Below are 27,512 nucleotides of genomic sequence, written 5' to 3'. Positions count from 1 at the left end.
GCTGAGGTGGTTGATGGCTCAGGTGAGGGACTTCATTTAGTCATTAGACATCGTATTTAAAAAAAAAAATCAGAACGCCACTTTATACCTCATATCTGAATGTATATTTTTCCAACATGTAATAGCAATAACAATGATGGTGACAATGGTGATGATGGTGGTTTGATGATGATGGTGATGATGGTGATGATGATGATGGTGGTGGTAGTAGTAAGAATGATGATTGTAATGATGGTGATGGTGATGATGATGATGGTGGTGGTGATAATGATGGTGGTGATGGTGGTGATGATGATGATGGTGATGATGGTGGTAGTGATGATGATGATGGTGATGATGGTGGTGGTGATGATGATGATGGTGATGGTGGTGATGATGATGATGGTGGTGGTGATGATGATGATGGTGGTGGTGATGATGATGATGGTGATGATGGTGGTGGTGATGATGATGATGGTGATGATGGTGGTGATGATGGTGGTGGTGGTGATGATGATGATGGTGATGATGATGGTGATGATGGTGGTGGTGATGATGGTGGTGATGATGGTAGTGGGGATGATGATGATGGTGATGGTGGTGGTGATGGTGGTGGTGATGATGGTAGTGGGGATGATGATGATGGTGATGGTGGTGGTGATGATGGTGGTGGGGATGATGATGATGGTGATGATGGTGGTGATGGTGATGATGGTAGTGGTGATGATGATGGTGGTGGTGGTAGTGATGATGATGGTACATAGGCCCTATAAGGGAAAAGGGACTATGCAATGATTAGAATTCCTTTTCAGCTGGGATTATTGAAGGAAAACTCCAGAATCCACTTTGTATGACTGTTTTCAAAATAAGGTCCAGACAGCATGGGAAACCTTAACAAAAAGCTCAGTTGTAGTATCTTCTCTTTAAAAACAGAAATACAGGACTGGAGAGATGGCTCAGAGGTTAAGAGCACTGACTTCTCTTCCAGAGGTCCTGAGTTCGATTCCCAACAACCACATCATGGCTCACAACCATCTATACTGAGATCTGGTGCCCTTTCCTGGTGTGCAGACAGAACACTGTATACATAGTAAATAAATAAGTTTTAAACAAAACAGAACTACAGGCAGAGCAATGACTCAGTGGTTAAGGACACTTGCCAGTCTCCCAAAGGACCCAGGCTCAATTCCCAGCATCCACATGGTGGTTCACAACCACCTATAACACAAGGCCTGTACTCACATGGTGCACAGACACACATGAAGGCAAAATACTCATACACACAGAATAATAAAATAATTAAAAAATAAAATAAAAACAAGACCATAGCTTGTAACAAAATACTTATATTCTATGGTACAAGGAAAATAGTAATTTTTCAATAATTCTTTTTGGAATAATTAATGATTCGACATAATGTTGCAATTTTTGCACTTTTTTTGGATGAAACTGCTAACGTTCCATAATGGGATCATAAAGTGGGTCATTTTTTACAGTGATATTCATGAGTCTCTTCTGTTTTGCCTAAATCCTTTGATATTCAAATTGTCCTCTGTTGAAGGATGCCCTCACGCCTCTAGATGAGGCCCCCTCCCTGGATAGCAGGTCTAAGTCAGCCAGTTCCTCTCCTGTTAATGTAGCCTGTGTGATCTGCGTAGTTCCGTGATACCATGTCCGTCAGTCTTGTGACATCCTCCTCTTTTGCAAGGCTCACAAATTATTCTGCTGGTGGCTCACAGTGCGACAGATGAATGTATTAGGTCTGGAGAGGAAAAACTGATTGCCATAGGGATTATTTTTTTAGCAGTGGGTGTGGATGTTTGAGTGAAGACTAATTTCTAATTTGTCAGTTCATAGGGGAATGCTTCTCAAATTTCAAAGTGTACATACCCCACTGCGGGTGGGTGTGTCTCACTAAAACTCACATTCTCATCTGGCAGGAATGGGACGGTATCAGAACACCTCACCTCAAGATTGGGACTAAACACCCCCTCAGTGATACCAATTTCGCCAGCCCTTCTGGTCATTGCCAGGCTGGGCACAGCAAACCAAACTCTGCCTTTCTTGTTCTCAACTTCTCCGCCATCTTCTGCCTGCAAAACACTGTTCAACAAACAGCTGAGAAGCAGCCTCTCAGGGGCTTGCTCTGCCCTGGGCTGTGAGAGCCACAGAACAGGACAATTCCTTCCTCTGCTGTCAGGACCGCATCTTCCTCACCTTACCCGCAAACTGTGCTTTAGACGCCCTTGCCCAGACTGTGTTGGAGAGGCGCAGAATGAGAAATCGCTGGACTTCTTTCCCATTTCTTTTTATTTTGTGGATGAATACAACATAACATTTAGCATCTTAGCTACTTTTAAAGGTATAGCCACGTAGTATCAAACATATCCATTATGTTGCTAAGCCGCCATCACTATCCATCTCCAGAACTCTTTATTTAGTAACACTGCAATTCTGTATCCCTTAGCAATAGTTCTGCATTTCTTCCTTCTAGTGACTGGCACCCATATTTTCCTTGGTCTGGATCTGACTACTCCAAGTCCTTTAGATGGATGGAACTGTGCAGGGTTGCCTTTGGGACAGTCTGTTGTTCTTGGTGAATAGAAGCCTGCCCATGCTGTGGTATAGATAATTTCTTCTCTTGTTTTAAAAAATATTTATTATGTATGCAATATTCTGTATGCATGTATGCCTGCAGGCCAGAAGAGGGCACCAGATTTCATTAGAGATGGTTGTGAGCCACCATGTGGTTACTGGGAATTGAACTCAAGACCTCTGGAAGAGCAGGCGGTGCTCTTAACCACTGAGCCATCTCTCCAGCTCCATTTCTTCTCTTCTTAGACCAAACAATGTTCTGTGTGCCTATAAATCATATTTGGCTCACTAATTCAATCACAGGGAGACATCAGTTACCTTTCTATCTTAATCACTGTGAACGATGGGTGTGCAAATATCTTTTGAGTCCTGATTTTCACTTTTGGGGGTTGTATACCCAGAAGTGGAATTTTTGGGTCATATAGTGTTTTAGTTAGGGTTTCTATCGCTATACTGAAACACGATTACCAGAAAGCAAGTTGGGGAGGAACAGGTTTATTTGGCTTACACTTCCATATCTATGAGCATCATTGAAGGAAGTCAGGACAGGAACTCAAACAGGAAAGAACCGGGATGCAGGAGCTGATACAGAGTCCACGGAGGGGTGCTACTTACTGGCTTGCTTATCATGGCTTGCTCAGTCTGCTTTCTTATAGAACCCAGGACCACCAGCCCAGGGATGGCACCACACACAATAGGCTAGGCCCTCCCCCAATCAATCACTAATTAAAAAACTGCCCTACAGACTTGATTACATCCAGATCTTATGGAAGCATTTTCTCAGTTGAGTTTCCCTCCTCTCAAATGGCTTCAGTTTGCATCAGTCAAGTTGATATAAAACTCGCCAGCACATATGGCAGCTCTATTTCAGGTTTTAAAGAGCAATCTTACTGTTTCGAAAATGCTGTCTTCTCGTTGCACTCGACAAAGTGTTCTAGTTTCTTCACCGACACTTGTTACTTTCTGAACAGCAGCTGTCTCATTATGTGACTGAGACGTGCATGTTCTGAGTGATGAGTGGTACCGAGGGTCTCCTAATGCCAGTATTGACCATTGGGGCATCTGAGAGATGTCTGCGTCAATTTGTTTGTTTGTTTGTTTGCTTTTTTTAGTTTTGTTGGAGTTCTCTGTACTCTGGGTGCTTGTCCCTTATCAGATAAACTTCTTCTGTCTATGTACTATGTTGTCTTCTTTCTTCCCTCTTTTCTTCCTTCCTTCCTTCCTTCCTTCCTTCCTTCCTTCCTTCCTTCCTTCTTCCTTCTTCCTTCCTTCCTTCCTTCCTTCCTTCCTTCCTTCCTTCCTTCCTTCCTTCCTTCCTTCNCTTCCTTCCTTCCTTCCTTCTTCCTTCTTCCTTCCTTCCTTCCTTCCTTCCTTCCTTCCTTCCTTCCTTCCTTCCTTCCTTCCTTCCCTCCCTCCCTCCTTCCTTCCTTCCTTCCTTCCTTTTTTTGTGAGCCTGAGTTGTTGTAATTAACCCAGGCTGGCCTTAAACTCATGGCAATCCTCCTGCCTCAGCTCCCTGAATTCTGTGAGTACAGGTGTGTACCACTATACCCCACTATGAATTATCTTTTGATTCTCTTGAGAATGTCTTTTTATGTACAGTTTTTAAGTTTGATGTCCAGTTTATCCATTTTTCTCTTTTGTTTCCCAAGCATGTGGCATCATATCTGAGACATTATTGACACACCCAGCTAAGACTCTGCCCTTAACTGGGTGGTGGTGGTGCACACCTTTAATTCCAGCACTTGGGAGGCAGAAGTAGGTGGATCTCTGAGTTTGAGGCCAGCCTGGTCTAAAGAGTGAGTCTCAGGACAGGCTCCAAAGCTACAGAGAAAGCCTGTCTCAGAGGGGAAAAAGAGAAAAGAGGAAAAAAAAGACTCTACCCTTATGTTTTCTCCTGAGGGTTTTTTATATTCAGGTCTCACATTTAGGTTTTTTATGCATTTGAAATAATTTTGTAGCCCGTGTGAAGCAGGGTCCAGCTCCACCCTTCTGTGGAGAAATTCTGTGGAGACCCAATTTTCCAACGGCTTGTTGAAAACTGTCCTCTTGTCACTGATTGGCCCCAGCAGCCTTGTCAAAAGTTACCTGGCTGTTCATACATATTTGTCCTTGGAATGCCACCAAGGTAGTCTTGGGGGTGTACAAAAATGCAGACTGAGCAAGCCATGAGGAGCAAGCCAGTAAGCAGCACTCTTCCATGGCCTCTGCATCAGCTCCTGCCACCATGATCCAATCCTGAATTGTGCCCTGGTTTCTCTTGGATGATGCTAAAGATGAAATAGCCCCTTTCTTTCCCAAGTGGCTTACAGCCTGGTGTTTTATTATGGCACTAGGAACCCTAACTAAGACACCTCCCCTCCTCTAGGTGGTGTCCTGTCCCCCTCAATCAGCCATACAGATACCTCCTGTCCGAGTCCCCTTTTTTGCTATACCTTTCCCTTCCATCTTCCATGCTGCCCAGTGTGTTTCTGCCCCAGAGCTGTGTGTGTTCGTGGCCCTAAAGACTGTCCCCATAGTCAAGCTCACCATCTGGACTTCACTGCCCCAGCCTTCCCTGATGGTTCATCTGAAACGGTCTCTGCATCTGATCAGGCCTGTTTGTGAGGTTCGGGGTTATTTCTGGTATACAGTAACTTAGCACAGACCCCCCACCCCCAGCATCTCTACTGTGATCAACTATATACTCTGGTTCATAGTTGCTTGGAGGGCATTTGTGCCTGACTGAAATTGCCTGCAAATATACTCATTCTTTGCCATCTCCCTACAGAGTTATGTGAGAACTCAAATCTATATTTTTCAAAATTATTTCTCCTGTACTTTATTGTGCCTTTTACCCTAGGGATTAAAGCACTGTAGGAATCCAACAAATAATGGAAGCTTGAATTAATGAGTTCTGTGATGTCTGTCTCTACACAGCCTTAGGCCTCTGAAGACACTCTTGGGTGTTTGTCCCGTTGTTCTGTCCTTCTCTTCTGGAGGTAGGAGAGCACACTTCTTAAGCCCCATGCTGACAAGTCCAGTGTCCACTGTGCTGTAAGCATCCTGGGAAGGAGTCATATCTAATTCCTGATTTCTGAATCCCAGTGAAGGGAAAAGAGGGACTTTCTTTACCTGAGAAAGTCTGAAGAAGTGATTTTCTGGAAAAGATCAGTCCAGATTTGGCCTTGAGATGTCAATCAAACACTCAAGATGATCATGGCCAGAGGGCTATGTGGGTTGTGGAACTGCAGAGAGCAGCTGGGGACAGAGAGGAGGCGGTAGCAAGGTGTGAAGATGCCAGGAAGGGAGAGGGATTGGGGACGAAAGTCACAGATGAAGAGCTGGTGGCCAAGTCTGGCCTGAAGATAGTTTTTCCCTCATAGTTTAAAAAACTTGCAAATCTGTCGCCTATATTTAAAAATCAGAAATCTTCTTTTGCCTTCTTAGACACTTAACTTCTGTGAAACATCAGGAGTTCTGGAAACACGGGGCTGGGGTGAACGTCCCCAGCAGGGGGTTTCATGTGCCTTCAGACTGCAGTTTATATGACCCTATATATTTATTAATTTATGTAGAAATGAGAAGCAAGAGGACCAATGCAAATAGCTGGGAGCAGCATTCAGACGAGGTTATAGAGCATCAAGTGGTTCTCAATCTATGGGCCATGCCCCCCAAATACCATCAGAAAACAGATATTTTTTATATATCGTGATTCATAACAGTAGCAACATTACAGTTATGAAGTAGCAACAAAGTAATTTTATGGCTGGGGTCACCACAACACGAGGAACTGTAGTAAAGGGTCAAAGCTTTAAGAAGGTTGAGAACTGGGGCTGGAAAGATGGCTCAGCGGTTAAGAGCATTGCCTGCTCTTCCAAAGGTCCTGAGTTCAATTCCCAGCAACCACATGGTGGCTCACAGCCATCTGTAATAAGGTCTGGTGCCCTCTTCTGGTCTGCAGGCAGACACACAGACAGAATATTGTATACATAATAAATAAATTTTTAAAAAAAGAAGGTTGAGAACCACTGATGTAGAGAAAGGACACCCACAGAGGCTGAGAAGATACGACAAAAGGAAGAAAAGCCATGGCAAGGACGGCACCAAAACCTCACGTCAAGAGGACCAGTAAGGAAGTAGGAGGAAACAGATAAGTTGGGACATGTGTTTGGAGTGGTACTAGATGTGGACAGCCTTCATGGTGTGAAATACTACCTGGTGTGTACGTGACCACGACTATAATGCCAACACTTAGAAGGCAGAAGCAGGAGGATCATGAGTTCCAAGCCAGCGCAGACTGAATGAAACCCTAATTTAGCAAGAAAACTAACTACCCACTAGACTGTGGGGTGGTTCTCACCCACAGTGCTAGTGTGACTTCTGACTTTTGTCTTTTCTTTTCTTTTTGGTTTTTTGAGACAGGGTTTCTCGGTGTTAACAGTCCTGGTTGTCTTGGAACTTGCTTTGTAGACAAAACTGGCCTCGAACTCACTGATATCAGCCTGCTTCTGCCTTCCTGGAATTAAAGGCATGTGCCACCACCACCCAGCTGACATCTGACTTTCTAAAATATGCTATTTTTATCAAGTGAAATTGATTTTGCTTTTTTTCTGATCAGTAGTGACGCTATGGATCTCTTTTTTTCTTCCTTTTTGTTTGTTTTGCTTTTCAAAATAGGGTTTCTCTGTAGCTTTGGAGCCTGTTCTGGAACTTGCTCTGTAGACCAGGCTGGGCTTGAACTCACAGAGATCCACCTGTCTCTGCCTCCTGAGTGCTGGGATTAAAGGCGTGCGCCACCACTGCCTGTCTTGAACCTCTTTCTTATAGTCAGTGCTTACTTTCTCCTTCTGTGAATTTGGTCCAGCATTCTATTCATTTATATTTATTTGTTGTGTCTGTGTGTGTGTGTGTGTGTGTGTGTGTGTGTGTGAGAGAGAGAGAGAGAGAGAGAGAGAGAGAGAGAGAGAGAGAGAGAGAGAGAGAGAGCGCACAAAAACCTTCACTTGGCTCTGTTATTGTATTCTTTCCTGGTACTCTCAAAATAAAATTAATATTCTAAATCTATCAAAATAACAGTAGGCAGTGATGATAGTGCTAATAACAATGTAAAACTATGTTACTTCTCTGTGCTTTATTCTTATTGCTGGACACTTTCTCCATTAAACAGTATGCTCTCTGGAGGCAGGAGCTATTCAGTGTTTGGTTTATTTCCTCCTACCACTGAGGAGAATGCCCAGCATCTCTTAAGTGTTTGATGGAAAGGACTGATTCCACTCAAATAGTGGGTAAGAAAGTCTGTGGGACATAAGGCAGTTAATGTAACGGTGCGTGCATACATCCCACCGCACACGCACTGATATCAGAGGACAACTTATAAGAGTTGGTTCCATTCTCCCTCCATGTGAACCCCAGAGAATAAAATCAGGTTATCAGATAGAGCACTCAGAAACTTTACTTACTGCTCTATCCCACTGGCCCAGGTGACAAACTATTGTTACTGTTTTTCTGTCAGAGGTAGTTGACCAGACAAGAGCTTCCAACTCCCTGACCACCCCCCCCACACACACACTTTGCATTATTGATTACCTAATCACATTAGATAGTGAAATAAAGCTTCCCACTATGGGATGAGACATGGTGCCCACCTACATCGGGAATAAAAGACAGAGGGCATGTTGACCATGCATGCTAACCCTACTAGAGAAGGGAGGCCGCTTGTTGGTTCCTGGCTGCCCAGCTAGCTTAGACCCAAAATAATCACACAGAAATTGTATTAATTAAATCACTGCCTGGCCAATTAGGTCTAACTTCTTAATTTCTTTTCGAGACAGGGTTTCTCTGTGGTTTTGGAGCCTGTCCTGGAACCAGCTCTTGTAGACCAGGCTGGTCTCGAACTCACAGAGATCCGCCTGCCTCTGCCTCCTGAGTGCTGGGATTAAAGGCGTGCGCCACCACTGCCCTGCCTAGATCTAACTTCTTATTGGCTAACTCTGACATCTTAATTTAACCCATTTCTATTAATCTGTGTATCACCACATGGCTGTGGCTTACCTGCTAAAGTTCCCAGCATCTATCTCCAAGGGCTCCATGGCTTCTCTATGACTCTGCCCTTCTTTCTCCCAGCATTCAGCCTAGCTTTCCCTGCCTAGTTCTGTTCTTCCCTGCCATAGGCTCAAAGCAGCTCTTTATTTGTTAACCAATAAAAGCCACACATGGACAGAAGGACCTCCCACACCATAGCTCAGTTTGTGTTCTGGCACGTACAGTCTTTTTTGCAAATGAGATTGCCTTGCTGAGCAACTCCACATTGTTCATGTGTTCCCTTATGCAACACCAAGATTATTCTCTTCCGACATTAGCAGTAATGTCTATGTCAGTAATCTCTCTCACAGCTATGAAGTTATGTTTCAGCGTAGGTCCTAGACACTATTCATAGCTGGAGAGAGTTAAGTAACTGAATTAGAGTCGCTAGTTTATAACCTAAGGTGATTATCAATAAGAAATGCCTCCGTGTGGGGTATGCTTTGCTCAGCACTGACAAACTCAGACCTCTACATATAGACTCTTCATGTCTATGAGAAAAGAGTTCCTTCAGCATCCAGATGTACATTCCTGGTCAAATGCTCTCAATACAGCCCTACCAGCAGGATAAAGGACATTAACACACACACACACACACACACACACACACACACACACACACATTTCTCATCCTCACAAGCTCCACTCTGATGACGAAGGACCAAAGTCAGAATTTCAAGTCTTTTATCAAGAGTTGATTGCTATAACATTTTCTAGAAATTTAAAGTCAGGACAGGCCATGATTATATTCTGAAAGGGCTAATACATTTCCTCTCCATCTTTATTGCTTTCTAAATAGGAAAACATGTGAATTATCTCCTTGCCTATTGGGCATGCTACAAGATATATGGTGCTGGAAAATCTGAGCTGAAGAAATTAGAGCTGGCTTTTTATCAGTATTGACAAGTGGAACCATTGCCTATGTCTCCTAAGACTGTATTAAAAACCCGCTTGGGGAAGGCATCGCAGAAAGTTGATGGTAGTTTAGGGAGGGATGCTATGATTCTCCACTGTCTGCTTTGATGAGGGCTAAATCACAGTGTGTTGAGAAGACATTTTTTAAAAAAGGAATAAGCACAGGAAGGAGAGGTGTAGTCAGGGCCTGGTGGAGAGAGGGGGTGGGCACCAGAGCTGGAGGGTGGAGAGAGGGGGTGGGCACCAGAGCTGGAGGGTGGAGGGGGGGCACCAGAGCTGGAAGGTGGAGAGAGGGGGTGGGCATAGCTTGTGTGTGGGTTGAGAGGGGAAAGGTCAGAGAGAAGGACTGACAATGTGGTCTGGACTGCTGAGTGGATGCCTACTGACCATGTGATTCCCTGTAAATATTACAGATGTTGTGTAATGTCCTCTATGATCTAAGCTTAGTGGACAATCACGTGACACCCATTTTGATTTAGAATCATGGAATGGTATTCTTATCTTCATTATTTCTGCCTTTGTTTTATTGAACCAAAAGAAAAGCCTGTACCAGCATTAGAAACATTAGAAAGGGTTTCGTCAGATCTTTCATTTATTTTTGAAGAAAAAATTTTAAATGAATTTTTAAAAAATGATTTATGTGTATGTTTATGTGAGTGCAGATGCTTAAAGAGGCCAGAGTCAGAGGCTTCAGACCCCCTCCCCCAGAACTAAAGTTACAGGCACTTTTGGGTGGCCATGTGGATGCTGGGACTAAACTCACGTCCCCTCCCAGAGCAATATGTGCTCCTCGCCTCTAAGCCATCTCCCCAGTTCCAAAGAAAAGGTTTTAATGTACACAAAATTAGCATGGTCACTGTTTTAGTTAGGGTTTCATTGCTGTGAATAGGCACCGTGAGCACAGCATCAGGAAAACATGTGACGGGGCTGGCGTACAGATGCAGAGGGTTCGTCATGGCGGGAAACATGGCAGCGTGCAGCCAGGCATGGTGCTGGGGAAGAGCTGTGAGTTCTATGTCTGGATCTTCAGGCATCAGGAAGAGAGAGACGCTGGGCCTGCCTTGAGCATCTGAAAACTCAGATCGCATTTCCAGTGACACACTTCCTCCAATGAGTCCACACCCACTGCACACCTCCCAATAGTGCCGCTCCCTATGAGTCCATTTGGGCCATTTTCATTTAGACCACAGCAGTAATGAAAGGCCACACCTATCTTACTTGGGTTCCATAGGTTACTAATTACTTTTCTCATCGCTGTGACAAAATGTCTGACAAAGCTTCTTGAGGGAAGAAAGATCTATTGGGACTCAGGTTCACTCGCTGATGGTGGGGACGCTCATGACGGCAAGGGCACAAGGCAGCAGTTCCTGGGTCTTTGTGAAACAAGGTCTCAGGCTTCGGGTAGCCTGGGATGTACCTTTAAGACCCACCCCACTGACCCATTCTGAAAGCTCTGTGCCCATTCTAAAGGTGATTAAAGTCTCCAAACAGTGCTACTGATCAGGCAGCCAAGAGTTCAAGCTCCTGAGTCTATGGTGGGACGCTCAGTCAACCACGTGTTCAAGGACATGAGCCTGCAGGGTGTCGCAGGCAACCATGGGAAGTGTGAGTCTGTGGAGGGCATCTCAGGCAACTATGTGTTCAAGTCTATGAGTCTGCAGGGCATCTCCAATTCACATCCACATACTGCAATTCTTATCTGCAACTAAATTACTTAAGCCAAGTTCCAAAGTTATATCAATTTGTTATAGATACTTTAACATATTCTCCCCTGTCCCCACTGTGTGTGTGTGTGTGTGTGTGTGTGTGTGTGTGTGGTACAGCACAGACATGCAGAAGCCTAGAGGATAATCATGGCCTCAGAAGGACTGCCAACCTTGTTTTTAAGATAGAGTCTTTCACTGGCTCGCTCATCAGTCTAGAAAGTCTGGCAATGAGCCTTCAGGATTGCCTGCCTCTGTCTCCCAGAGCTAGAGTTGCAAGTGTATATCACTATGCCTACCTGGGTTCTTTCCCCTTGGGTTCTGGGTGTCTAATTTACATCTTGGTGCTTACACAGCAAAGGCTACATGTGGCGTCATCTCTCCAGGCTGACGACGTTTTTTTTCTGAAAGGGAAGGACTATAGGAGGAGGGTTCGCTTGTTTGTCCCATCCGCCAGGCTAGCTTAGCCCTGAAATAACCACACAGAAACTGTATTAATTAAATCATTGCTTGGCCCATTAGCTCTGACTTCTTATTGGCTAACTCTTACATCTTAATTTAACCCATTTCTATTAATCTGTATATCACCACTAGGTCGTGGCCTACCAGCAAAGTTTTAGCATGTCTACCTGTGGCCGCAAATCCATGGCATCTCCCTGACTCTGCCTTCTTCCTCCCAGCATTCCGTTCAGTTTTCTCCACCTAGCTCTTTCTTCCCTATCAACAGGCCAAGGCAGTTTCTTTACTCATTAACGATAATCACAGCACACAGAGGGCACTCTCACATCAAAAGACCACCTCTTAAAAACCAAACTAATATACCATTATCACATACAAAAATTTACCAATTATGGTATATTTTACCACAGTTGGTTCTGAAATTTCACAAGTGGTTGTTGTTGATGTTTTTACAAAAAGAATATTTCACACACACACAAAAAAATACATATGTCCATCTGATTTAGGCAGCTATTGAGAATCATTTTCTATTGGATCTACCATTTTATTGGGGTGATACTCTATCATTCTTTATTTAATCTTTGGCATTCTACTAAGATGAAGAGACTTTTCCTTACTAGATATGTAGTGGACATGCAGTTGAGGAATCAAAACTTTATTCCTTCTTTTCTTTGAGTTTTCTGAAAAAAAAAAAGTTAAGCCTGTAATACTGTCTGAAGGCAACCAAAAAAACGTTTTTAAATTGGGTACAACTTATAACTATAGGTAGTTTTAAAACACATTTGATTCTTTGATCTAGTCCAGCCATTTGTCCTTTGATGCTCTCTGGCTTCTTCGCGTGGTTCCTGGTTACCCTTCTGGGTGGTCATTCTTAGCATCCCCAGACAGCTGTTTGAGCTCTCCCTTCATCCCTGTCTGCCCCAAACCCGAGGCTGCTTCTCCTCCCAAAAGTTCTGGTTCTTTCCAGTGAGTGATGCCTGGAGACCACAATGAAGGTGCTCATTGTTAGTGGATCAGACACATCTTGCTATTATACTTTCTCATGGGTAAGGCTAGGAAGTGGTTTTCCTCTAAGGAGAAAGAATACATCAGGAATCCATGGTGATACTTATAATTTAAACTTGGAGTTGCTAGGATTTTATGCATATGTTCAGTTTTGTATTTATATCTTGTATCTTAAATGCTTAAAATCCCCAGGTCTCTATCACAATTATGTATCTGTTATAATCTGTTATAATCATATGTGGTGTATGTGGACTTATAATCCCTTATTATTATTACGAACAGTAGGATTATTAAATGTTTAAGATTTCATTGCTAATTATTTATATGTTGATATGTAGAACATATCTTTCTAAGAAGAACTAGTCAGTTACTATTCTGAAGACAAATTTGAAAATAAATGATATCTGTAAGGTTAAACCGGAAACTCGGGACCACATTGTGTTATTCCTATATTTTTCTCTACAAGATGCTTTTTTGGTATAATCATGGTCCACCAGTTTTTTAAAAAAAAATACCCCCAGTATCTTTTCCTTCTCTGCATTTTATTGTATTTTTATCTTCATTCTATAACTTTATAAAGCAATAGGTTTCCAAATGGGGTTTTCACATGCATTGCATTTGGTTGGGTTTTCCCAGCCCTGACATCCACTATGTCCATACCCCTTTTCCTATACTTGGTTGTTTTTTTCCAGCCCTGACACTCCCTATGTCCCTGCCCTTTTCCTATACTTGGTTGGTTTTTCCCAGCCCTGGCACCCCCTATGTCCCTGCCCTTTTCCTATATTTGGTTGGCTTTTCCCAGCCCTGGCACCCCCTATGTCCCTGCCCTTTTCCTATATTTGGTTGGCTTTTCCCAGCCCTGACACTCCCTATGTCCCTGCCCCTTTCCTATATTTGGTTGGTTTTTCCCAGCCCTGGCACCCCTATGTCCCTGCCCTTTCCTACTGTACCTTGTCACCCCAGCCTCTCCTATTCACTGTCGCTCTGTTGTCTTCCCTACCCTACCCCCTGGGACCATCCTTTCTCCCAGCTTCACAACCTCTTTCTAGTCTCTTGGACCTTACCCATCTACTCTCCTACCTGATATATGTATTGAACAATTAGAGGGTAGATTTCACCTGGGCATGAGAACATAACGTAGAAGACCCGCATTATTCTAAAGGCAGGTTTGCATATGTGTGACATATGTAATACATATTATATAGGGTATAGATATGAAGGTTTAGTCTGAGAGCCTGGCTTTATCCATTTTACATACCTTGCTTCTTCTTTCCTGTTACGTATAAAATTTTTAAATTACAATTTTTGACTCTTCGATAAGAGAAAATGGGCACATTTTGTATTTCTTCCGCATTTGTAGAGGAAATGGCTTGTCCGTGTATGCTGTCCTGCATTTTTGATTCTAACATTGTCATCTTCTCATCATCAAGCCTCCGACTGATGGGTATTTGAGTTGATGTCAGTCTCTTTTCCCCCTCCATCTCGCATTTTCCCAGTCAGTCTAGGGAACAGATTTCTAGAAACAGGCGTTACCGGCTCAGAAAACAACCACAGATGCACGTTTGCTGGGCTTGTGCTGTCTTCTGCTCCATTGCCTGTTCATCACTAGGTGTTTTAGGCAGGTTTTTAAAGGTTATCTGAAAAGCTTTTAGAGGGGGGAAAAGATTTTAGAATACACACACACACCCTTACAACAAGCATAGGCCTCAGAGATGAAGCTGTTGGTCCTTAGCTTCCCAAAGCTTTTCCAACTTGCTAACTTGGCACCTCTCAATTTGCCTGCTGCCATTTGTGATTTAACAAAGAATTGGCACAATGCTCGCTCACCACAGACTCTCCATTTAAATAGTGAAATAGCATGCAACAACCAACTGGACAAACGGCCAGTGACAAGGTCAGGGGGCATCAGTAGACCTCCTTGCCTGGCTGGAATTTAAGATCATTCAATGTTTCTCAAGACAAACATGTCTTGAAAATTGCACAAACTGACTGGGCAGTGGTGGAACACGCTGTTAATCCCAGCACTCACGGAGGCAGAGACAGGCAGATCTTTGTGAGTTCAAGGCCAGCCTGGCCTACAGAGTGAGTTCGGGGACAGCCAGGACTATTACACAGAGAAACCCTGTCTCGAAAAACCAAAGAAACACAATTGCACACACTGTACCTTAACTCTGGAATGTTCAGCTTTGATCTCCACTGTATTAGCATATATCCGGTGTCCCCACTGCATTGGCATGTATTCGCTCTTCAAAATAACAGGTTTAATTAATTCATTTCCAGGCCTGCATACTCTATACCATACATTAGTTCCTTTTCCAATGACTGGCTTTCAGGGTTATAACCCCAAACACAGCACTCCAAGTTTGCCCTCCCAGCCATGACCTTGAGTCATTGACCCTGGCACCCTTCGCTGTACCACACACCAGTGCTTTTTATTATGAAAACTAGACACATGTGTTCACAGTAGAACATAATAGATCCTGAAGGTTGGGGAGGGACTGACCCGGGCATCCTGGCTTTGGCAAGTTCTGTCATCTTTCTTTGTCCTTTCGGACGTTTTGGTGACTTTCACTGAACCAAAGGAATTAACTGTATTTTTAAAATTCTGTTTGAAAGTCAGATTTAAAAAATTTGAATGAAAAGTCACTCAGGAGTAGAAATTTCATCTCCAGAGTGATCTCATTTATAAACAACTCTAAAGAGCTCCTTACATTTTACCTGGTGGCAGAGCTCTTAGGTGTTACCAGGCCTTTAGAGTGATGTTGTCTGTGTTCTATTTTTAAATTCTCTTTGGAGACAAGGTCTCTATATGTAGCTGAGGCTGGCCTGGAGCTCCCTCTACAGCTCGGACTAGCTGGAACTCATGATCCTCCTGCCTCAGCCTCTGGATGCTGGAGTTACAGATGTGTGTGGGTCCATGCTCCGACCCCTGGCTAAGCTTCCGTCGTCAGCTGAACATCTTGGTACACATTTTACCAGGGACAGCTGGAGTCACTTTGTAAGAAGGTTCAGTCCTTGAAAGCCTGTTCTAACTTTCTTTTTATGGGTTTTACACATAGCACAGTGGTCATAGACAATGTTTTCGGACTTCAAGCCTGCCTGTCCTTCAGTCCCATTTCATCTCTTGGGTTGCAAGGACATATTTTCGTCTTATTGCAAATTGATCAGAAGCAGTGTTACATCACAGCTGGCAGTCTAGCGAGCCTGTTCCGAGGTTCGAGCCACTTCAGGTTTCTCCTGACCTAAACTTCAAGTTATATATAACCATTTCCAGCAGCGTCTTCTGTCTGTGGGTTGTGTGTGGACAGTTTCCCACTGACCTCAAACTCTTGCCTTGTGTTCCTTTCCAGGACCAGATCTTCATGGAGAACGTCGGGGCGGTGAAGCAGCTCTGTAAACTGACCAACAATCTGGAAGAAAGAATAGAAGAGTTGGAAATCTGGAACAAGAAACTGGCCAGGCTAAAGCGCCTCAGTAGCAGCTGGAAGTCCTCTGTCAGTGAAGCCAGTTCAGTCAGGTAAGTTCAGAATCTCCACAGAACTCTGGGGAAGGAAGAGTGGGCTCCTCCCGTGGGAGACCATTCTGCCAGGCACTGTGGATGGAGCAACAGGCACAGTTTCTGGCGCTGAGGTCCCCAGTCCTCCCTTAGCTGAGTTCAGTACACACTACCTCCTGATAATTCTGTCACTCCTCTTCCTGTGGGTGCTCTTCGAATGAAGCGAAAGAAGCATCTGTTTGAGAGCCTCGGCCATCAGAGGAAGTGCTAAATATTAGCAGAAGGACGTCTTCCCCTTTAGGGAGGAGAGCTGGTCATTTCTCAATTTAGAAAAAAATTATGTTCGATCCCCAGGGGTCTAGTTATTTTATCATTTGTTTTTTCCTTACTTAAGGAATTAAATGCACATTTCCTGGGTTCTAGTTCTTTTTTTAAAAAGAGAGAAAGAAATAGTGTTACTGCATTCATTAAGGCTTACTAATGGTTCCCCTTCCCCCCACAAAAGAACTCCAATTGCTTTGACTTTTCCTTTTTCAAATTATCACTGTATTACAAAAGAGAAGTCCCCCTGCTGTGTTTGTGAAAGCCTAGGCCTTTGTCATAAACCTCCTAGAGAGGCATTTGAATAGTAATCAATTTTCTCTTTCTCTCTCTCTCTCTCTTTCTTTTTAAAGCAAATTTAGCAGAGCTGTTAGTTCGTCTTCACCAAGAAGGGCCATTTCCAAAAAGCCCAACAAGGTAAATAGAGTGAAATTTAAAATGAACAGAGATGGTATTTTCTACACAAACTAAAGCCTTAGCTGAGCCTCCTGGTGTAAATCTGTCTCCCAGCTACTTGGGGATGGAGTGGGGGTTGGGGTGGGAAGCTGAGGCAGGAGGATGGAAAGTGAAAGCCTGCATTTTATAGCCTGGGGTATAAAATGAGTTCAAGGCTAGCCTGGGCAACTTTGTAAGCATCTGTGAGTGTACTTCACTTGTCTTACACAGGAGTGGCTCTGTTTTCAATCCACAGTAACACACACACACACACACAAACACACACACACACACATGCGCGATTTTAGAGAAATTGATCAGCCAGCCTTCGTCTGCTTTCCTAGTCTGCATCCTTCCACAGGTGTTAATGACTTGTATCTATTTTTTTTTTTTAAACAACAAAAGCCAAGGACTCCAGAACAAGGACTAGACCACTTCAGAAACAACCTACCAATTATTTACATGAACCCCATCTAGTGAACCCCAACAGCCTTCACCTGAAACATCAACTTCACACAAACTTCTTTATACTTATGCATGTATATACTTATGTATACACACACGTGTATGTATGTATTGCTGTGAGTCACTCTTCCTGGGGTGACATGAACAAGCTCCCTTCAGACGAGAAACCAATGACAGACGATAGCTCGGATACCACAAAAGTCCAGCCTAGTGAACCATGAGTTTTATCGGGGCTACTTTCAGGGCTAGGGGTGAAAAGTTACTCAGAGGAGGAGAAGTGACTCAAAGACAGCTGCATCACCGCAGGTCACCCCAGCGTGGGTGACAGCTCACAAAGCCGGGAGCCTGGGGCACACTGCACAACTTGCTGGCGGCTCAGCAGGTGGAGAGTGTCCTTTCCTGGAGGCTCTGTTGTGCTGAGTCTTTTCTAGGCAGCTCAGGGGGTTCTTTTTCATCTATGTGGTCCCACTGGTCTCTGATTCTTCCTGGGGGCGGGGGGAGGGGCTAGGCTTGTCTGAGCACTTTTTTTTTTTTTAAATTCTACCATATTTTATTCTGACAGACACCACACATTTGTCACTTAGGAAGACACAAGGACATTACTGATAATTTCACATGAAATACTAGGGACAGCTTCATCAATGTGTCTAGCTTTCTTTTTTTTTTTTTAGGAGTTTTTTTTAATTAATTAATTTATTTATTAAAGATTTCTGTCTCTTCCCCACCGCCGCCTCCCCTTTCCCTCCCCCTCCCCCAACCAAGTCCCCCTCCCTCGTCAGCCCAAAAAGCAATCAGGGTTCTCTGCCCTGTGGGAAGTCCAAGGACCACCCACCTCCATCCAGGTCTAGTAAGGTGAGCATCCACGTAACTGCCTCCCACGTAATTGGCTCCCACGAAACCAATAGGTCCAGTAGAATCAAAAACCCGTTGCCATTGTTCTTGAGGTCTTGTCTGAGCACTTTTATTTGCTTGTTTGGTTTTATTTATTTATTTTGAATTAAACTTTTTTTTTTATTTTACAACCTGACCACAGTTTCCCCTGTTTTATTTTTCCTTCTTCTTCCTCTTTTTTTCTTTCCATCTTGTCTAGGGTGTCTCTCAACAGCCTTTGTGGCTTGTCTGTCTGCTCTGGGGAGGGAGGACTCTAATAAATCTGGTTAGTTTGGAGAACTTCCCGGAGATATTTTGTGTTGTTGGTTTTCTGTCTTAAGGAACTTTCTCTGCAAGATAAAATGTTTCACTTGCAGAGGAAAAATGCTACATCACACACACGCACGCACACACACACACACACACACGCATGCATGGATACATACACATGCACACACACGCACATTCGCACACATGCACATACATGTGTGTTCCTTGATAAGCCCCAGGGACTCTTTGCATAACACCTAAGTTGCATGTTTTCTCATTTTTTACATACATAGCACAGTTTTTTTTTTTATTTTTACATATACCCACAGATCACAAAGCCAGAAAATTTTAACTCAAATTCTGTCTTCATGACTTTTTAGCATTGTGTGTCTGATGACTGCCTTCTTCTGTCTCCAAAATGTGGATGGTCAAGGCATCTTCCTTAAAGGGTCGGGGAGGGGAATCGTGAGGATGCTATCTACATTAGTGTACGTAGAGCACAGAGGAGAGTGCCTGGAACACAGCGCTGGGTGCACATTCATGACTGTTAATGTTTCAAACCCACTCTCTTTGTGGTTCTCATGGTGTGTAGCAGAAACGGTCCAGGGAGCTTGACTGAGGGCCAATAATGATGCTTCCTTCTCTCACGCCTGTGCTTTCTTGGCAATGTTCTGTGTTTCTGTGAAGTTGACTTCCCTTGCCTGTTACTACCAACTCTCTAGGTGACCTTTGCCCCTAGGGCTTCCTTGGGTCACGTGGGTAGAGAGTGGTGCTCCTGGGCTGAGTGAGGAATGTGGACGATCAAAATGCTGCCACCTGCAGGTAATGGACCTTGGGTAAGAAGCAAAGCTGGGACCACACGGCTCGCAGTGCTGGCCAAGACATACTCTGGAGGAAGCTGAGGTCACCTTCATCTAGTGCTAATGCATTCATTCCATAGGACAGCCCTTACTTTTCTCTGTTTCTCTCCACCGCCAATAGGTAGATAGCTGCTATATACAGTGGTAGATGAGCCGGGAAGACTTAACAGTCCAAGGTAGAATTCTGAATAAGTGGATGGGGGGGGGGGTTTGCTGAGAATGACTGTATACATTTCACTCCAAATAAAACCTGCGGAGACAGAATTTGCCAGGGCATTTGGATTTTTTAAATTGTTTTTTATTGAACTATATATTTTTCTCCGTTCCCCTCCCTTCTTCCCCACTCTGCTTCTATGATCCCCCATGCTCCCAGTTTACTCAGAAGATCTTGTCTTTTTCTATTTCCCATGTAGATTAGATCCACGTATGTCTCTCTTTGTTGTCTGGGGTTGTGAATTTTAGGCTGATTTTTCTTTGCTTTATGTCTAAAAGCCACTTATGAGTGAGTACACATGATGTTTGTCTTTTTGAGTCTGGGTTACCTCACACACTCATAGTGAGTGAGTTGTTTAGATTTTTGACAGTCTCCATAGTAATCCTTAGGTATATCCAAATTGGAGAATTGTTACATTGTTAATCGGGTCCCTTAATAACTCAGAGAAGCACTTGGGCATTTTTTTCATTTTCCTCAGGAGGATGAGGATGAATGACATAGAGGTTTGTGCCGGACTTGACTCTCAGTCATTTCCCAATGTGTGTGCAAAGGACTGGGGGCAAAATCAAGGAGGTTTACACACACTCCAGCAGCTTGATGGGGGAAGCACTTATTCTACAAGTAATACTGTTGATGCCAATCGGTTCAACAAGGTCCTTTGAGCCCTTTCTCTGCATGGCAACACTCAGACATCCTCAGAACACTCCCAGACAGAGTTAGGAGGGGTTCATACCAGTCACAGAGTTGGTGACATTCAGACTTGCTTCCGGTGGCATTCATGAAAGACTCAGTGCTAATAGCCCCTGGGCATCTGTGCGTGTTAAAAAGTATATGATTAAACACCCCCTCTTTGCACTAAAGAACGTGTTCCTTTACCAGATAACAAGTCCAAGACACAACTAAAGGACAATTTAAAGCAATTTCTTAGTTGTTCCCGCTCTCGTCTATCCTATGCACAGCTGTCCTACAGATGCCTGGGAAAGGCCAGGCTACTGTAGTCTGCAGCAACTAGTGAAGGGAGGCCTTGGATGAGATTGTTGTGTTCAGAGAGGCAAGAACAGAGGGGGCAGATGTAAACTGAGGCAAGTGAGAAGTCACTATCCTCGGGAGACAGCAAAGACCCCACTGGTTTGGGTCTTCAGGCCTCGTAGCTGCTGTTCTGATTTGTCGTTCACCGACTTTCTTGCAGGTCTCCTTCACAGAGAGGAAACAGTCCTGTCCTAACTGGGTCTTCCAAACACTGGTTATAGCTCTAATTGCTGTAATGACATTTTGGTAAGAAAAACTTCCCTGGGATGCTATCAAGCTCTTTTTTTTTTTTCTCTTTTGCCTTTCTTTTCTCACACATGAACTGGAGACTGACCTTCTCTTTGCTTTGAAGACAAGGAGCCTTTTAAATCAGGTACGATCTTTGATAGCTTAAAACTGAGGGAGCCCCTTTGAAATTCGTATCTTGAAGGAAAGACAACTGGATTTATGTACGCCAATGTGAGACGAACGATGGTTTTATTCTTTTCAATCAGTTGTGATTTAGCAACAGACCATGGTGTGTGTGTGTGTGTGTGTGTGTGTGTGTGTGTATGAGAGAGAGAAAGAGAGGGAGAGAGAGAGAGAGAAACAGAGACAGAGAGATTTGTTCTCTGGGCTTATAAACAGTATTTTCTTCTCCTTCCTTTTTTCCTTCCTTCCTTCCTTCTTTTCCTTCTTTTTTTGATTTTTGTTTTTGTTGTTGTTGTGTTTCCATGTTTAGCCCTGGCTGTCCTAAAACTCATTCTGTAGACCAGGCTGACCTCAAATTTACAGAGATCCTCCTGCCTCTTCCTTCTGAGTACTGGAATTAAATGTGTGCACCACCACCCTGGTGAACAGTATTTTCTTGTCTGGCATAGTAAAAGGGAGGAAGATGGTTGTTCCAGAGGGAAAGCAAGTGAAGGGTCAAAGGTGCTCCCTAGCTGCAGGTCACTGGGTAGGTGGATCTCAGCCCTTCTGCCCTCAACTTTTTGCTTTTAAATTTAGATGATTGTGTGAGTGAGTGAATGAGTGGTTTGGCCCTGGGGATTAAATCCTGAGCTTTAAGCATGCTAAACACGTGCTCTCTCATTGATTATAACCTTTGTCCAGTCCAACTAATGCCCATGGTGGGAATATGCCCATGGATTTGATGTCATGACCTGAAATCCCTATCAGGAACCATTGCATTTTTCTCCTTGTTTTCCTCAGGGCTCATCATCTGTTAAGTTCTCCAGCCAAGGGGAGGGTGAGCATCTACTTTTAGAGATATACTTCATATGCTCTGCAGATGCAACCCCAGCCATGTGAAGAACTGCCAGGAAGTCTAGTTCTGAGTAAAGTCGCTGCATTTAGAGCCCATTTGTGAGATCTCCTGAGGCCAGGGTTGGGTAGTAGGATCACAAATGGGAGGTCATAGTCTCCATATCTTGGTTGTGGGCTCTGTCGTATCTGAGAAGGATCAAAACCTGGGTTTGCCTCTGAAGAGAGCATATGTCTATTTCATTACAATGCACTAGAAGTTGTCCAGCCTGTGCATCGAGACAGATGTCAACCACAAACCAGGGGAAATATTTTAGACTGAATAGTGAGGAGACAGAGAGTGAGAGACACAGAAAAACCCAAAGCAAGGGAAACTGGACCACAGTAAATGGTTGCCAGGGCGATCTGTCTGACACATCTTCAGACTTAGTATTGGGTATCCACCAGCTGTCTCTAAGAAGACATTTGGAGTTCCGTTCTTGCGGATGGAAACCATCTGGGGCACAGCTCCTGGTTTTGAGGCTGTGAGGGTAAATCTGCCACCTTCACGGGAGAACAGAGTCCCGAGGCGTTGAGTTTGGGAAGCAAGGTGTGAAGTGAGGCTGGCGAGGCAGCAAGTCTGGTGACCTTATTCCCAGCAGACGTTTATGTGACTCACGAGAGAGCCTAAAATCTCCCCGCAGAGGGGAAGACACACAACGTTTAGATGTCGAAACACTGCTGGGATTTGTGTCCCAAACCCGGGAACCGTTCAGGAAGACATGAATTTCGATGTATAGATTGTGATAATGAGAGGGAAGGCGTGCTCTTTATTTTGGAGTCGTGTCATGCGGCTGCTGTGCTCCGTCTCCTTTCCTCCTTCTACGCAATGCGATACATTGAACTCCGAATGATGTTGGAGGTGACCAAAGGGTTTGGGGGGTCCATGACTGGCCTCTGCCTCCTTTCATCTCCCAACTCAACAGCGTGGATAAGTACCACCAGGAGGAAGTGAGTTTTGACCTTATCTTTCCTGCAGGGGGCAGAGGGCTGCCTCCAGCTGTTGACAGGTTTCCTCTAGTGACCGCTTGCCAGGGTGAGCCAGCTCTGTGGAGCGCTCCTCTGAGCCTCTGAACTACTGGGAGCCTGGGGCTCCTTTCTCTTTCCCAGGCAGAAAAACCTCACTCTGCTGGTTTCCATGGTGCTCCTGCCAGCTCCAGCTCCCTCTCCCCCCTCCTCCCATCTGTGTGGCCTGTGAGTACGTCTTTGGCCAGCTGGTAGCTTGAGGGAGATATCTAATGCTTTATAATATATACAAATATTAATACATAAATTATTATATAAATATATATAATATTTTTTATAATACATAATGCTTTCTCCCCCTTTAACAGTGCCTTGACAATAGTTGCCCTTTACATACTTAGCTTAAAGGATCAGGACCGGCACTCCCCAAACCACCCTCTGAGGTAAGAATTCAGATCTTGTGTTCGAGAGGAGGACTTTAAAAAAATTATTCTTACATATGTGTATATGTATGTGGGTGCCTGAGGAGGCCAGTAGAGGGCACTGGATCCCTGGAGTTGGAGGTTTATGTTGACTGAATTCACTGACATGAGGGCTGGGAACTGAAGTCCAATCTTCTGGAAGAGAAGCAAATGCTCCTACCCACTGAGCCATTGGTTCAGTCCTAAGAGGACTCTCGAAGGCCTATTTCACTAACCATTTTGTACTCTTCCAGCAATATTACAAGTTCTCCGGAGCCAGCTCTTTCATCCACAGCTTCCCCTCCAGGTACGGTCATCCTGTTCCTAACCATAAACCCAACCCATCTTCCCTCGCTGTGCCCCGACTTTGTGTGACCCTCCTTCGCTCACTGTCTTGCAGCTTCTCACACAACCTTGGCAACCATGCAGACCTCCCCTCAAGTGCCTGAAATCACTTTCTGTGAGATCCTGACGTGTCAGGAAACGTACTGCTGCCCCGTGTGGGGATCAAGAATATTATTTTCAAGTTCTACACAAAGACAATTGGAGGCAGAGAGAGCAATCCATCAGAGATACTGGGCAGGTAAATGGCGTCCAGAGAGAAACAACCAGGCCTTTGAACTTGAGGTTTGCCTTGCTGACATTCACCTGGTTAGTTTGTGAAGGGATCTAAGCAGGATTCTACTCTTCTGTTAGATGGAACAAAATCTATATAGCCATGAACTGGTAACCATCTGAATATTGAGCACCTTCCCCATGGAGGAAATGCTGGGCTTTTGTTTGTTTGTTTTGAGATAGCATTTCTCTGTGTAACAGTCCTGGATGTCCTGAAACTCACTTTGTAGACCAGGCTGGCCTAGAACTCACAGAGGTCCTTCTGCCTCTGCCTCCTGAGTGCTGGGATTAAAGGCATGCGCCACCACCGCCCGACTTGATTATTTGTAATATTTGCCTGGCAGAAAAGCTTCATTTGTCTGTCACCAACAAAGACGGTGAGGTGGCCATGTCCACATGGGTTGGCTTTCTTGTTTTGGTTTATATTTTGGCTCATTTAGAACTTAAATGGTGGAGTGTCTGGGCTTTTTGTCTACAGTAATTTGGGGAAGGAAGAAAGGAAAGAAGGAATGAACAAATTCTGGAAACCCTAATTTAAAGGTAGCCTTTGAGTTAATGAAATCCACTAGCTTGACATCCACTTTTAGCGGCCTCCCTTTTCCTTTTATATCCGTGTACACAGCTCTTGGCTTTGTTTGTTTTTTTGATTTTGTGTTTGTGGTGCATTCATAAATGCATGTGGCTAGGCATAGCCCCGTGCATACGTGTGGAGGCTATCATGGCCCCGTGTGGACAGGTAGAGGCTATCATGGCCCCGTGTGGACAGGCGGAGGCTATCATGGCTCTGTTTGGGCACGTGGAGGCTATCATGCCCCCCTGTGGACATATGAAAGCTCTCTTATTTTTTGATACACAGTCTCCCACTGAGCCGAGTGCTCACTGATTAGCTAGGTTGGTTAGCGGCAAGTTCTGGCAGCCTGCCTTTGTCTACCTCGGCACAGGCTTTCCCCCTTTCTACCCCACCCCAGTTCTGAGCGTGCTTCTGTGCCTGGATTTTTACATGGGTGCTGGAGATGTGAACGTGGGTCCTCATGCTTGCCCAGCAGACACTTGACCAACTGAGCTAGCTCGCTAGGACCCTTTAAATGTTAAAACAGACGTTTTTAGAAACTTGGTCAAGGGCTCCAACTGAATTTATCTCTGTAAGAATGAATGTATTTCTTCCAAGTGGATTCTAGTTTCTTGTGTTAGAAATCTCACTCTGTATACACACATTCGCAAGTGTCCAGGATAGCATTAATAATAAAGGTAGGTAGCATCAGCAGTATGTGCCAGTGTGGTTTATCTATGAGGAATCTGCGGAAGCAAGCAGTAACTTCCAAATAATGGAGATGTCAGGTGCCAGTAAATTATTCTGACTTCATGAAATGTGGATTCAAGATTAAAGCAGGGCTCTGGCTCGCCGTGTTCAAGACCCAGCGGGTGGCGATGCCATGTCCTAGTGTTCTCATAATCACTGTAGTCACGGCAAGAAAGCAAATCACATCGTACTCTGCCTCCTAAAGGGCCCATCTCGCGATAACATGTGCCTTTTCTGCTTACGCAGTTGGCTAGAGCAGGGCATACCAGTCACATCTGGTTCAAAACGGATGGAGGGGGTGTAACTTTATCACGGGTCTCGGCAAAGCAAAGGAGCAAAAACAACTGATTGTCAGCAGCCTTACACACAGACTCTGGCCAGTGGGCAGAGCCTTCGGGTGATAGTGACATCTCCTTCCCCTTTGATATTATTTTGTATCGTACCCTGGATTCACACGCTTACAAACCATGTCCCCATTTATCACGAGGCAGTGAGGAATTACCCCATATATGACGCTGTAACAGCCGCTCACATGAAAGAATCATTCACTCCTCATAAGCACATCATACAGGCACTGCTAATATCCTCTTTTTTTCCCCCAGTGAGGAAGCCGAGGCACAAAATGTTTCCCCCGTCTCTAAGAGACTTGTGCCTTTTCTCCCTCATAAAGACAATGTTGAATTGAATTTAGGAACAAATGTATCAATCTAGAGTGGCTAGGAAGCTTCAGTCTGAAGAAAGGGGTCTGCGTCGGTCATCTTGTTCTCAATATATTGTCCTCTTTTGGTCGTCACATGTGTGCATCTGTGTGTGCCTATTTGTGTGTCTGAGCACGGGCGTGCGCATACCATAGCCTGCATGGCAGACGACAACAACCTGGAGTGTCAGTTCTTGCTTTTTGCCTTGGGGCGGCGTCTCTTGCTGGTTGCTGCTGAGCTGGGGGATTCTCTTGTCTCCGTCTTCCCTATCACTCTATGAGTGCTGAAATTACAACTATGTGCTATTATGTGCAGCCTCATTTGGGTGCTGGCGAGTCAAATACAGCTCCCTACACTTGTCCAGCAGGTGTTTTATATCCACTGAGCCATCTTGACAGACCCCTAAATATTTTTAAATATACAAAGTTCGTATATCCTGGAGAGGATGGCCCGGCAATTACGAGTGTTACTGCTGTCAAAGAAGACCCAAGTTTGATTTCCAGCACCCACGTCTGTAACTCCAGTTTCAGGGGGCCCGAAGTTCTCTGGCGTCTGCAGTCACCAGACTGCAGACTTATGTGCATGTGGTACACATAAGCTCATGCAGACACAGACATGTACACTTAAGTAATTTTAAAAAAAGAAAGGAAAAAAAAAAGGAAGAAGGAAGAAACTAATACTGTCACAAAATCCCTAAAACCTTCGTCTCTTTTGAGAGAATGTGGAAGCTTATGACTGGCCAAGAATTTTCTGACCTTGGCTGTTCTCACTGGGGACGCTTGATGTCCTTCTTTGAGAGCCCTCCCAAGAAGGGACCATCCCACCTATACGAGATGTATCAATGACAATGAATCTAAAGAGGGAGAGGCCAGAGCTGGTCTGCTCTCCATTCTCAGGGTTTTGTTTGGTCAGTAACAACCAGTTCTCTATGTAAGGGAATTTTAGAGAGCTCAGCTCTGAGCAAACTGGACAGCGAGTGTCTACCCATGCTGTATTTCCTTATCTGTGGAACTCCTAGAGAAAGATCTGCTGCCAAGTGTCTGGTTGTGTCATAGACCGTCAGAGGACAGCTACACTAGTGGCCTTTTTAACCCCGAGAATCCAGAGTCAATTATATACTTCATAATGAGTGTACCGAGAAAAGCATAAACAGTAAATGTAACTATAAATACATCTGCGCGTCCACGTGAGTTGTTTGTAGTAGAATCCATGGAAAGATGCCTCCTCCCAAGACCGTGGACAGCATCATAGACCCGTTTCTGCAGTCACTCTGGGTTTCCAGAGTGATTTATCTCAGCAGAGCCTCTGATTTATGGTGAGGTACCCATTTTATAACATAGTCCCTGGTGGTTAGAATTGGTATCTGGGCCCCTGTTTCTATGACCATGGTTCCTCCCAATCTGACATTCAGCTTTCATTTACTTGGACATAGGGTGGGCACATACATGAGCCCGCCTCTAAAAGATGCAGAAAGTGACCACGCTGAGCATCCTCCCTCCTCCTCGAGTCTGC

At 44.4% G+C, this 27,512-nt stretch overlaps 1 protein-coding gene across 1 annotated transcript in view; it reads left to right on the top strand.

Annotated features, from left to right (window-relative positions):
* The window catches only part of Myrfl (myelin regulatory factor like), a 102,535-nt gene that overhangs the window by 59,720 nt on the left and 15,303 nt on the right, over window positions 1-27,512 (top strand). Inside the window, exons 14-19 of the mRNA XM_050135442.1 lie at window positions 16,070-16,236; window positions 16,890-16,953; window positions 20,840-20,925; window positions 23,295-23,369; window positions 23,642-23,694; window positions 23,788-23,970. Coding sequence (XP_049991399.1) covers window positions 16,070-16,236; window positions 16,890-16,953; window positions 20,840-20,925; window positions 23,295-23,369; window positions 23,642-23,694; window positions 23,788-23,970 — 628 coding nt within the window. The remainder of the gene's footprint in view (window positions 1-16,069; window positions 16,237-16,889; window positions 16,954-20,839; window positions 20,926-23,294; window positions 23,370-23,641; window positions 23,695-23,787; window positions 23,971-27,512) is intronic.

The sequence above is a fragment of the Alexandromys fortis genome, unplaced genomic scaffold, assembly GCF_014885135.2.
Source record: "Alexandromys fortis isolate MF-2015 unplaced genomic scaffold, M_Fortis_MF-2015_v1.1 scaffold_24, whole genome shotgun sequence".
Lineage (NCBI taxonomy): Eukaryota > Metazoa > Chordata > Mammalia > Rodentia > Cricetidae > Alexandromys > Alexandromys fortis.
The sequence above is the reverse complement of the archived record's forward strand: the minus strand, read 5'-3'. Positions and strand labels throughout refer to the sequence as shown.